Source organism: Benincasa hispida, chromosome 12, assembly GCF_009727055.1.
Source record: "Benincasa hispida cultivar B227 chromosome 12, ASM972705v1, whole genome shotgun sequence".
NCBI lineage: Eukaryota > Viridiplantae > Streptophyta > Magnoliopsida > Cucurbitales > Cucurbitaceae > Benincasa > Benincasa hispida.
In genome coordinates, this window is record NC_052360.1 from 67,673,694 (window position 1) to 67,686,642 (window position 12,949).

Here is a 12,949-nt window from a genome sequence, read left to right on the forward strand (position 1 = left end):
ATCTTGGTGGCCTTTCTTTCTACGTCATGGGTTGGAAATTTTGTTGCTGATTCTTCCAAACAAAATTGGGGTGGTTTCTCCACCCGGGGTCGTAGGTATTCGAAAAAGGATATTTTTTACAAAGTAAACGGATTGTGGATTTTATGGGCAATCTTCCATCCCGTACCCATCACCGCAAGTCGCACACTTTGCGACGTTTTGACTGATTGTATTGATTTGCCTATTTTGCGGTGTTGGGCTGCTGATAGCAATTCCCTGGATTAAGTTCATCATTGCGGTCATCTGATTTTGTAGTGAAGCAATAGCACCATTACTTGCGTCATTGTCTTTGATTCTCAATCTCTAGTCACTCTTTCTCCAATCTTCGTGGTTCTTAGAGATGCGATCCAAGATATTCTTCGCCTTGTCATACGTTTTATCAAGCAGACTACTAGCGGCTGCCGCATTGGCAACGGTCTGTGAAGCGGGATTCAAACCATGATAAAAAATTTTCATCTGAAGGAAGTCTGGCAAACCATTGTGTGGACATTCCCTGACCAATCTTTTAAACCTCGCCCAGGCATCGCTGAGCGATTCGTCCATGTCTTGTTCAAAATTTGTAATGAGTTTCCTTCGTCTGACATTCTCAGTAGGTGGAAAGTATTTCTTCATAAACTTTTCCACGACCTATTCCTAAGAAGTGATCTCTCCTAGTTCGAGAGAATACGCCCATTTCCCAGCTTAATCACGGAGAAAAAATGGGAAGAAAGTTAGTCAAACTTCTTCGGCAGAGATGTTCGAGAACACAAAATTATTGCAGATTTCAATAAAGCTTCAGAGGTGGGCGTGCAGGTCTTCGCCATGCCTTCCTCCGAATTTTCCGACAGTCTGGATCATCTACACCATCACCAATTTCATTTCGAATCGACTTCCGTCGAGGGCAGGCCTCATGATTCCTGGAGAGAAATCATAGAGGTTTGGTGATGCATAGTCCCTAATGGGTCTATTGCTGTCTCTTATACACATCTAGATGTGTATAAGAGACAGTCTCTTCTTTATCTGACTGTGGTTGTTGTTGTCGATTTCTCAGTCTCCGTCTAAACGTTCTCTCAATCTCGGTGTTGAAATTCGCCAGAGATTGAGAGTCTGCAAAGATATCAGAAAAATTATCGTTAGCACACTATTTTGTCGAAGTCCCTGGCAGCGGCGCCAAAAACTTGATGCTTGATTTTATGAAGTGAATTATAGATGATATGCAATGGTGAAATTGCATTGTGCATTCAAGTTTCCTCAGTGGAATCCAAGTGTAAATTCCACTAAGTTTCCTGGTAAGTCCAGGGTAGAACTCAGGGACTTGTGAAAATATGTTGCATTGGTAATTTTTATGAAAACTTTGCGGTAACTGGATAAATAAATAAATTGTTGGGATTATTGTTTGCGTTAATGAAAAATAAAAAAATTCAGCGGAGTTTGAAAAGAGTTGATTAAACGGAAAATACGATGAGTATACCATGAACGGGTTGAGAAAAGTTTCGGCTAACACTTCCTAGGATGCGTTCATGCTATGCAATCATGCAATGTGCATATAACAGCAGATCACCTCTTGGTACGAATTCCACGGCTTCTAAGGCTAGAACGCATGTGATATATGCGCTAAGTCTATAGGACCTACACATAAGCCTCTATTCTTATTTATACAATGACAAAATGACACAAACACAAATAATGTGACCACATAATACCATTCTCATCTCTAGGATGCATGCGATGCAGGTTGACTAACAGAGCTTATCTCTAAGTCTCTATCTCTTGTTTATGCAGTTCTAATCTTGCTCTCTCGAGTCTAGATTCTAACCTAGCTCTCTCGAGTCATTAGGTTCTTTCTTTAGACTCTCTCTCGAGTAGCTCTAAAGGGTAATTGGCACAGCATAAAACAAGACAATCGCAAGCAATGAACTTCCTAGGTCATGTTAGCTTAGTTCTTCTAAACCCATTCGAGTAGTTTAGCTACTCATACATGCTAAGAGAGTGAACAAATATAGAAATAAAACTTCCATTGTATAAATATAAAGATGAAGTACAAAATAACAATGCAAGTATAGAAGGGCCTGGTAGCAATCTCTTGTTGCCCAGGCTTTTACACTGTTTTTCTACTCGTGCTCAAAAGATAATCTCGCTCACGCGAGAGTCGACCCGCTCTCTACTTCTACGCCTCAAGGTTCTCTCTCGAGTTATCCTGAGAGATCTCCAGCATCACCACTCTTCTCTTGCTCCGCCTTAAAACGAAAGGAAAACTATGAACAAAGACGAGCTGAGCTCTTAAATTCGTAAACTGGTGAACTGATTAACCCCTTTTCTAAAGGATGCTCTTGGTATTCATAGATCATCCATGGTGAAAGGCGGCTTCTCTCTCATGATTGTACAGATGGGACGACTTTAATTCCTGACTGATGCGCCGAATATTTGTCATCGAAAAGCTGAATGTACTTGTGATCGTTATCGGCTATCAACTTAATTCGGATTTGACTGTTATCAGCTTTCTGTCCCATCGCAATTAATTAGCCTTTCACCTAGATGCGCCCACCATGTTGCGCTAACCAAGTTGCGAAAATCCTTCTCAGGCAAATATTTGCGAACACAATCCCCGGTAATGTTGCGCTCGACCAATGATTTCCTATGATTGCAATTCCTGCCTTGCATCATCGCATATTCTGCACAAAAATACAAAAATCAACTGTTTTAATGTGATGAACGCATGCGACTGCAATATTATGATGCTTTTTGGACGCAATTTAAGATGTTTTATCAACGCAAGCCAGCATTGTTTAAGAACTTAGCACTATGATAACATGTATTTCTGCTTGTTATCAATAATTAATTTTTGTCATATGGAGTAAACTTTCCACTGTATTAGAAAAATACCGCTTTAATTAAGATATAATTTCTAAAAAAAACAGCAATAAGACATTGTCAGCGGAAGACGATGAACGGACAAGGAACGAATTGACTGGAGAAAACGTGAACGGACGAAGAACGGCGGTGGCGGGCCAGCGGGCAAATGGACGACAGAACGAAGATCGACCATACGAATGGGCGATAGACCTGTGAATAGCTGTGAAAGAACAACGACGGAAGACGAACAGTAGCAGAAGACAAACGGGACGAATGGCGGGCCGGTGAATGAACGGTGCACTGCCCTCTCTCTCGTTTGGTCGATGAACCTAGGATTTTGAAGAAGAAGGCAAATTTGATATGCCTTCTTCAATTTGGGGATTTTATAACTCATCTCCCGACAGTTATCGTGAGCCATCGGGAGATCTGTCAGGAGTTCCTAACAAACTCCCGAAGAATTATTTAACTCATTGGGAGTTTGGCTAACTCCCGATGCATATTGTCCAGCCATTGGGAGTTATTGCTCAATGCATATTGTCTACCCATTGAGAGATCGAAAATATCTCCTGACGCTACTCTTACATAGTCGGACGAGACCCTCTCTTCCAATGACAGATATCCCAACGGTGGTTTTAGGCGTCGGGAGATCCTCTTTTTCTTGTAATGATTTTCGTGACTCAATCATAGGAACTTCGAAGTTAAGCATGCTTAACTTTGAACAATTCTATGTTGAGTGACTTCCTGAAAATTTTTTGAAAATTTATATGATTGAGGATAAAACATGTCAAGATCCTATGCGTTCACAATATTAACAAAATTTTAAACAAAAAGAAATTCTCAATAAAGATCCCAATCTCAAAAGAGTGCTACTCCTGTTAAGAAAAGCATCAACACAAACACAATAGCATGAGCGGCTTTATACATAGATTTATTAATGTCTTGGGTTGTGGGAAACTCCGGTGTTTTTTTTATAAATTAAAATTTCATGATTATCTAAATGTATAATTTAATTTAATGAAATTGAAAAGTTGGAGTAAAATTCACTATTTAGTCCCCAAGTCAATGGTAAAAATTGAACTCAACATCAATCCGCAGACTAAAGAATGTGACAGGTCATTCAAATTTAACTCAAATTAATAAATTGTGTATACATTTTGTCTTCATAAATATGATACACATGCTAAATGTCACTTTGGATACGATTTCTCTAGCATATAGGTTTAGGTTGGCTCAAATTTAACCTTCCGCTATCATTATAAAATAGGATAAAAAAAAACACAAAGAATATGAAAAATATATTAGTATTAATTAGTACTACCTTAAAAAAATAGTTATTAATATCAATCTATACTCTATATAAAGTGAGCTATGAGTAAAGAATCTGTATCCCCATTTTGCCATTTTAAAAAATATATATACATATGTGGGTCAGTTGGTGCATCGCCTAAAACATCTCAACTAGATTGACACATTCTTAGCATATTTTCATCGTATCTCAACCCGATCGAACCAACACATTAATAATCAATAAAAACAAAGGGCCAAAAATCCAAGTCATACAAAGTAGAGAATGCGGACTAGAGAAAAGTCTGACAACAAAAGAAAAAACAAAGATTACATAAAAGCCGGACGATTGAGAGATGATGGTAGGATTGTAATCATTGAAATGCTTGAAATGAGGCTATATAGTGTAATTAATACCAACAAAATACAATAATTTTTCCAGATGGGATGTGATTCTTCAAATTTATGTGTCTGTTGAATTTCAATATATATAATTGATGTTGACGGTTTAAATGAAGGTAATTATATATATTGAACTGATACATCCTCTGTCACGTATATTAAGACATTTGTTTAATATTTTCGAGAAATGATTCCATACCATCTAAAAGTTTAGAAACGGGATTTTGAAAATAAAATATGTATAAGGATTAAAAAAATTGGAGACAAATTTAGAGATAATGACCTAGTTTTGATATTTTTTTATCCTAAAATTGTAAGTAAAATTTAAAAAATAGAGTTAAGGGGATTTTAACACAAGAAAACATAGACGAAAAATAAAGTAGAATAAATATTTTGAAGATAAAAAAGTTATTGAAATTTTCAAAAATAGAGAGGAGGACATAAATATTTGAAAAAGTGGAAAATTTAGGGAGAGAAACAATGTTAGAAGGATGAAACAAGATTTTAAAGAGGAAAAAAATACAGATAAAAGAAAAAGAGTTAGCCTAGAAGAACAAATAAATTCAATTATTTTTATTTGTACAATTTATTTTTATATGACATCAAATGTTATTTACATTCTACATTAATTCAGGGTAAATTTGGGATTTAGCTAGTATGCTTATACATAAATAATTTTCTTACAGATTTAAACACTGTAGTTTATGTATGTTTTTTTTCCCCGAAGAAGGGGTTTATACTATATCCAATACTAGAATATGAGTTTTTTTAAAAAAAAATTTAATTTATGAATATATTTCTGTTTTCTTACTCCATTGTAATTATTTAGGTGGTAGTTTTTGCTTTTTGACGATTAAATACTGCTTTTAAACTTTAAATTAAAACATTGATATTTGTGGTACTCACATGTTCATTATTAATATAGATAAAAGACATATACGAATCCAAACGAAGCATTACCATCTAGGAGAAACAATTTTAGAGAACTTCAAGTCAAGGTATTGACAGATTAGATTTTCAAGTTAATCGTGAAATTAAGTCGGTTTTATAATCATTTATTTTATTTTGAAAATTAAGCTTAAAAATTCACTTTTGCTCAGAAGTTTCTGTGTTTTTTTTTATTATTATTTATTATTAATTAGTACTTTCTTTTAAAAAATCAGGTCCAGTTTTAAAAATTAAAAAAAAATAGTTTTTTTTATTTTAATTTTGTTTTTTATTTTAAATTCTATTAGGAAATTCAACTATTTCTTTAAGAAATTAATGTGAAACAATAATTGAAAATTTGGAGGAAAAAAAAGACATAAATTTTAAAATATAAAAACTAAAAACAAAATGATTATCAAATGTGACCTAATAAAGAAAACCATTTTCTAAACATAAATATTGATTGAGTTTGGTTATGTCAGTAATATCTTGGGTAATTATTTTAAATAGCAAAATTATTAAAAATATTTTTAAGTACAACAAAATGTCACTGTCTATTAATGATGTATTGCGACAGACTTCCATCACGACTATATTTATAAATAAGTTGACTCTTTTTTTTATTTGGAAGATAACCCTAATATTTAGATTTGTACCCTATTCATTTAAATTATAATATTTTTTTTAGATAAGCATAACAAAAATTAATCAAAGTTAATGCAATGAAATTATAAATAATTTTTTTTTTTTAAAAAAACAAGATTAATTACTTGTAAGTTTTATCATATTATAGACCATTTCCGTACCTTCTTTCCTTTGCCTAAATGTAGAACCAACGATATGGGTTTCACTACTCTCATTCATGACTTGTCTATTCAATATAAAAGTAATTTATATATTAATAAACATGAATATAAAAAAATTACTCATATATGAATGTGGAAAGAGAGATAAAAATATTTCAAATATAACTAAAAGAATCACAAAAATATAAACCTAACTTAATCAAATCTCCATTTTTTATAATAGTCTTAAATTTCAATCTAAAAACTTAAATTTATAGGTGATAGTAAATTTAATTAAATCAATACTTCAACAATGAGGTGACATTCTTAAAAAATAAAATTAAAAAAAAAAAACCAAATTTAACTATATAAATCAACCTAAATTTTTAAATATTGGAAAAGATGGGTTATAAAGGCTATATATATAATCTCTCCAATCTCTTGATTTTTATTTTCCAATTTAGTCCTTTTTGTTTAGGTTTTGATCCAAGTCTCATATAATATATCATTTTTCAATTTAGTCCACTAGCGTGTGTCATGTTAATATGTATCAGTGATGATAATCTACGTGACATAATATTTAATGAATTGATGAAAATTTAGAAGAGGGAGAAATATCATCTAAGAGAGAAAATAATAACTTTCTAGTTTTCACCAATTTCTTAGATTTTTGAAGAAAGAATTAGGTAGGAGTATATATGAGTCGGGTTGGGTTGGGTTGGGTTAGGGAATTTTTTTTGGACCATCTCGAAAATTCGGATTAGTCAAGTTCGCTACCCGAATTACCTGAATAGGGTCTCTAACTCAACCCAACCCACCCCAACCCTTGAGTTGGTTTGGTTGTCAAGTTATTTGCTTTTTTTAAAAAAAAAAAAAAATTACCAACTTACAAAAGGCCCGTAACCTGAAGCATAACCCTTCGATGCAGACCAAAGGTTGAAGCAGACGAACAAAATGGCAAAGCTGATAAATGGAACGACTAAAGCTAAATGAAGAAGGCAGATTGAGTACTGATGTTGAATCGAAAGAGGCGAATGGAATCAAGGCAGAAGCTGACGAATAGCTGAATATGAATCGAAAAATACAGAGCTAGAGTGGAGACAAGAGTCAATCGAAAGAGGAGGACTATGAGATTGAAAGAAGAAAAAACCTAGAGACGAGGGAGAGGGAGAGATTGAGCATCTGTCACTGAGCCCTTAGGAATGAGAGAGAGGGACTGATGAGTGAGGACTGGAGGCACTGAATCGGCACTTTCAAGTTTCAAAGACCAAAACCCTAAAACTAAAAAGTTATACTATACAAAAATGTAATCCAAGATCCAACTCAACCCGAGAAAAAAAATTAAACCAACTCGACCAAAATTTAAATATAACCCAATCCAAACTCTTATAACTTGGGTTAGGTAATTCAGGTTATTCGGGCTATTAGGTCATTTAAACACCCTTAAAATTATGAACATTTCTCTCTAAAATGGTTTTTCTCCTTATCACTAAGCATTATACATTAGTTCATTATCCTTAGTTCAATTTTAACATTAAACGTATATGTACTCCTACTACTCAAGTTTACACGAAATTGAGATTTATACTTCTAACTTTTAAGTCCAAACTTTGTTGACACATGATTTGACTTTTTCCCCAACAGATGCAAGTAAAGATTCCAACCCCGACCAAAAATATAATTATCTTAGCCCATTAAATTATTGGGATATATTGGAAGTCACATATGCTAAAAAAAACAAGCAAAATTAAACGAAGCAATAATGGAAAAGAATAAAGACGAAATGTGATTGGATATTAGAATTGTACGGCACCAATGAGAATGAGGCCAAAGGTGACATGCCGGTGAAACTAGTGTAATCCCTCGACACATCAATTATCCCTTAGCCCTCCATTAATTACAATAAATCAAAATGTAATAAACCATTCGAATATGCTCTTTCTTTTTTACTTCAAGGACTCCTTTTTATACTTTTTTTTTTTCTTTTTAATTTTTTTCCCCAAACAGCCACTTCATCACGCCAAGCATATGCTCCTAATATTCTTCATTTCCCTTTCTTCATAAACCTCTCCTACCTTCCACCTTCTTCCTCTTCTTCTCGTCGTCTTAACAAAAACACAATATCATGAAGTTTGGAAAACGTCTCAAGCAACAAATCGAGGACACATTGCCCAATTGGCGCGACAAATTCCTCTCTTACAAGAATTTGAAGAAATTAGTTCGTCGTATCTCTGACAACGTCGATGTCAATGCTAATGCCGAGTTTGTTTACTTGTTGAACTCTGAGATTGATAAGTTCAATTCCTTTTTCGTGGAACAAGAGGAGGATTTAGTGATTCGTCATCGGGTGAGTCTTGTCTTTCCTTATTGATCTATTGATATTATATTTATTATAACTAATTTGTCTAAACTTTTGAGTTGATGGGTGATTTAACTTCTCAAATTCTTTTTCAATGATCACCATTTATTTGCTTTGCTTTTATAATAAGTAATCTTCATGGAGTTGTTTTATCATAAGTACAGCAAAAGTGTCCATATCTTAATTTTTTTAATGTTTAGTTGTACAATATTTTAAATTTGTTTTTTTTACCATGTGATTAAACCTTTTAAGTAAAAAATGTTCGGATATTTTCTCATGAGTGAAAAAAAAAAAGAACTTTTTAACACTCTCGGTTACTTTCAAGTATAAAATATTTCGCTAGAAAATGTTTTTCAACATAACAAAACTATGCTTTTATGATATAAAAAATAATTATAAATTTGGAATTTGTTAAAAAAAAATTAGAGAACGATTTTAAATATTTAGTATATATAATTTGTCATTTTTTTTCTTTTTAGATATAAAAGAAAGACAAAAATAATAATAATAATAGTAGTGAATTATTTTAAACATGCCTTTCTTTCTTAAACAAATAAAAAAAATAATAAGTTATATTTTTTTTTTTATTTTTCCAGTCAATTCAAACTTATATAACTCGTGACCAACCCAATTTTACTTAGGTGACTGATTGGAAGATTTTTAATTATGTCATCCATTAGTGACAAATCCCATTGATGGGTTGCACATAAATTTAAAAGAATTGGACATTTTATTTCTTAAATAACCCCTTTTTTTTTTTAATTAATACTAGTAATTCTTTTGACACATTTTTATTTTGAATATATAAATTACAAAAAAAAAAATCCGAACTAAAGAAGTAAGGGTGCTGAAATTTACTATTATTTTCTTAAATTAATATTTGTTGTATTCTCATAATAGGTTATGATGAATATTTAGAGAATAATTTTATGATAACTATAGTTTTGTTTGATAAAAATTTTGCTTTTGGTTTATTGTTTTAGAGTTTATGCATTATTTTTCCCAAATTTTTCTTGCAGTCCGTTTAAAAATAAAATAAAATAAAAACTTGACAAAGACTCGTTATTATTATTATTTTAATTTACATACTGAGTAAAGGTTGTGTAAACAAATATTTTTGTACTAGGTAAAGTGTGAAAAATTGTTGAGTATTAAATGGATTCCATAATTTTTAAATTAAATTATAAAAATAATAATAATAAAGGTAAGGATTACAAACTGTTTGGTTGAGAAAAAATTTTGGTCCGGATTCCTTTTCTAATCTCTCTACTTTTCGAGTCTTATTATTATGATCATCATCATCATCGATTTTATTTCTTGTTTTCAAATTTAAAAAATAAATGTTTTACAATTTCGGTTGAATTTAAAAAACTACTTAACGTAATTTACATTTTCTATGTTCCTTATGTTAATTTTTAATGTACTTGGAAATGGTTAGAATTTGGCAGTATTAATTTTTCTCAATAAAATATACATATTTTTGTCTAATATTAATACTTTACAAGCAAGATATCTATAGATCAACAAAATTGAATTGAATCTTCATTGATATAATTCAAGAAGAATAACTCTAATGAGAGATGATGTTGTATATCAAATTTGAGTAAAATTCGTTCGCTAGAAACAATTTTATTATTGTTGTTAGTTTATGATAACTGTTTTTATATGTTTTAGTGCATGTTATATATATAATTCTATTTAAATTACAAAAAGAGGAAATCATAAGGACTAAATTTTAAACTTCTCTGAATCATATGGACCAAATTTACAATTTAGAAAAAAAAAACCCAAACAAGAAACAAAAAATAGTTATCGATGAATTTTTTTTTCAACAAACAAAAATACAAAAATAACTTCAAAAGTAGAAAACAAAGAACGTTATAAAATGAGACAATTATGGAATTTAATTTCTATACTTTTAACAAATCTTAAATTTAGTTACTCATAGTTAATTTTGATCGAAATTGATTAAATAATAATTATAATATTCATGTAAGAAAAGACATTTCGTAAATATATTTCCAAAATTTTAAAGAGAGTGCTAACAACATGGACTATTCCTAAGATCTATTAAAAATATAAAAATTAGAATTAGACATTTGAACATGGAATAAAATAGAATGAAAGCCAAAATACATAAACCAACATGACATTTTAACCAAAACTAACGGGCAACTGGAAAATAATATGGAAACTTAATAATCAAAATAGGGTTGAAATGTTGTTAGTTTTGTTTATATCATAGGTTTCATGGAAGACGGTAAAAAGGAGGAAAAAAAAATAAAATTTGAAGAATATTTAGAAGATCTATATAAAGTAAAAGAGGAAGAAAATTATTTGGATGATGAAAAATGAAAATGTGAAAAATATTTGAAAATTTTGTTGGTGAGAAGAAAGGATGCGTGTATGTTAAATTATATTTTTTATTAGGACTATTTTTAAATATAATAAAATATTAGTATCTATCAGTAATAAACATTGATAGACATCTATAAAAATTTTATTATTTTTTGTCATTTAAAATAATTACCATTTTTTATCATGATAGGAATTGAGACAGAGAATAGAGAGAGTTTTGGAGAGTTGGAGTCCACATGGAAATGAAAGGGAACATCATAGAGAAGAAATTAGAGAAATTAGAGAAGATATTGTGAATTTGCATGGTGAAATGGTGCTCTTAGTCAATTACAGCAATGTTAATTATACAGGTAATTAACTTTATTTTAATGTAGTTTAGTAGATAACAAATCTATTACTATTTTTTCAAGATTTTCGCTTCAATTTTGTTAAATTTGAAAGGAAAAAAAAAAAAAAAGCTAAAAAGTGTTTATTGATAGAAATGTTGATCTTTTAAAAATTTACCAAGCCTAATTGGATTTTTTTTTTAATTCGAAAATATGCAGGCATAATCAAAATGGAACATACATTTGCAATTTGTTTTTCTAATGAGTAATGAAAGACACAATTGTTTATGACAAAAGTAGTTGATTTTGCTTTCTTTAGAAAGGATATTAGTTTACTTCTAGTTTTTTCCTTTGAAAATTCCAAAACGTTTACAATTATACCTTTAAACTTTTAATTTGATTATCTTTTTTCCTCTAAACTACGTGGTTTGTCACACTTATATATTAGAATTTTTAATTTGATAAGTTTGTCCCCTGTAAAGAAATTACACAAAGTACCAAAGTGGACACAGGGACGAAGATAAAATAAATTGTCTTTAACCCCATTTAGCTTTGTATTTGGATAATCGAGTTTTGAAACTCGACAATTTTATTCTGAAGGTTTGCATCTTATAGCATTCTTGAAAAATACATGTTACATCAGCTTTTAGTTAGTAATTAAGAGAAAAAATTACCGATGGACCGACATTGCTAAGTAACAAAGCTCAAAGATAAAATTATTGAGCTCAAAAACTCAATAATCCCAAATATAACTTAAACTAACCTCACGGATCATAAATGTAATTTTGCCCCGAAAATAATATGAAGCCAATGAAAGAAATTATCATTTAACGACATACTGAAATATTTACGAGTGGAAGGTTTAATTATGCAGGATTAGGGAAAATTCTAAAGAAGTACGACAAGAGAACAGGGGGATTACTACGACTACCATTCATTCAAAACATACTGCAACAGCCATTCTACAAAACAGATTCACTGTCTAAGATGATCAAAGATTGTGAGAGTAGCATTGATGCAATTTTTCCAACCCCCAAACAAGAAGTCAGCCATGAAAACAAGCCAAATATTTCAGTTTCAGTTGGTGGTGAAGGAATTTTCAGAAACACAGTTTCAGCTTTACTCAGCATGGAGCAAATCAGAAGAGGAAGCTCCACTTATAGCCATTTTTCTTTGCCTCCTCTTAACTTGCCTGACTCTGATCTAATCCACTCCTTTCAACTCAACTCTCCCATTCCAATTCTCTAGTTACTTGATTACTTACTTCCAACACTACAATACAATATAATACACTTCACTAATTGCCCACCAGATATTCTTCTTACTACTCTTCTTTATGTTATGTGATCACACTATTTAATATAGAAAAGAATTGTGTGTATTTCAAGTTGATTGGTAATTTTTTATACATAGAATCAATGTGTGTGTTTTATTCATGCTTTTTGCTACCCCATTTGTGATCTCTCTTAAATCAGTTTGTGCTGTTGAAGGAACTTAACCAAGTTCACTAACTTCAACAGTATTCTTAAGGGTGTTTGGCCACCGACTCAACTCCACCAACCAATAGTATTTACTATTGAAGCTTGCACATTTATCAAGAAACTCCATTTTCCCTTCTTTCTCTCTCCCTCTCTCTA

At 31.2% G+C, this 12,949-nt stretch overlaps 1 protein-coding gene and 1 non-coding gene across 2 annotated transcripts; both read left to right on the top strand.

The window, feature by feature from the left end:
- Positions 1-511: 511 nt before the first annotated feature.
- Positions 512-618, top strand: LOC120068672. The gene has a single exon (XR_005479305.1). It is a non-coding gene; the product is annotated as a small nucleolar RNA R71 (small nucleolar RNA).
- A 7,654-nt stretch (positions 619-8,272) lies between these two features.
- On the top strand, positions 8,273-12,727 carry LOC120067348 (SPX domain-containing protein 3). The gene is made up of 3 exons (XM_039018915.1): positions 8,273-8,616; positions 11,177-11,336; positions 12,187-12,727. Exons 1-3 carry the CDS (start codon positions 8,395-8,397, stop codon positions 12,558-12,560), a joined length of 756 nt encoding a protein of 251 aa, XP_038874843.1. The 5' UTR covers positions 8,273-8,394; the 3' UTR covers positions 12,561-12,727.
- The last annotated feature ends 222 nt before the right edge of the window (positions 12,728-12,949 follow it).

Coding starts and splice junctions, on each gene's coding strand:
- LOC120067348 (XM_039018915.1), top strand. CDS start 8,395: ATGAAGTTTGGAAAACGTCTCAAGCAACAAATCGAGGACACATTGCCC. Junction 8,617..11,176: donor ATTTAGTGATTCGTCATCGG/GTGAGTCTTGTC, acceptor TTATCATGATAG/GAATTGAGACAGAGAATAGA. Junction 11,337..12,186: donor CAGCAATGTTAATTATACAG/GTAATTAACTTT, acceptor TTAATTATGCAG/GATTAGGGAAAATTCTAAAG.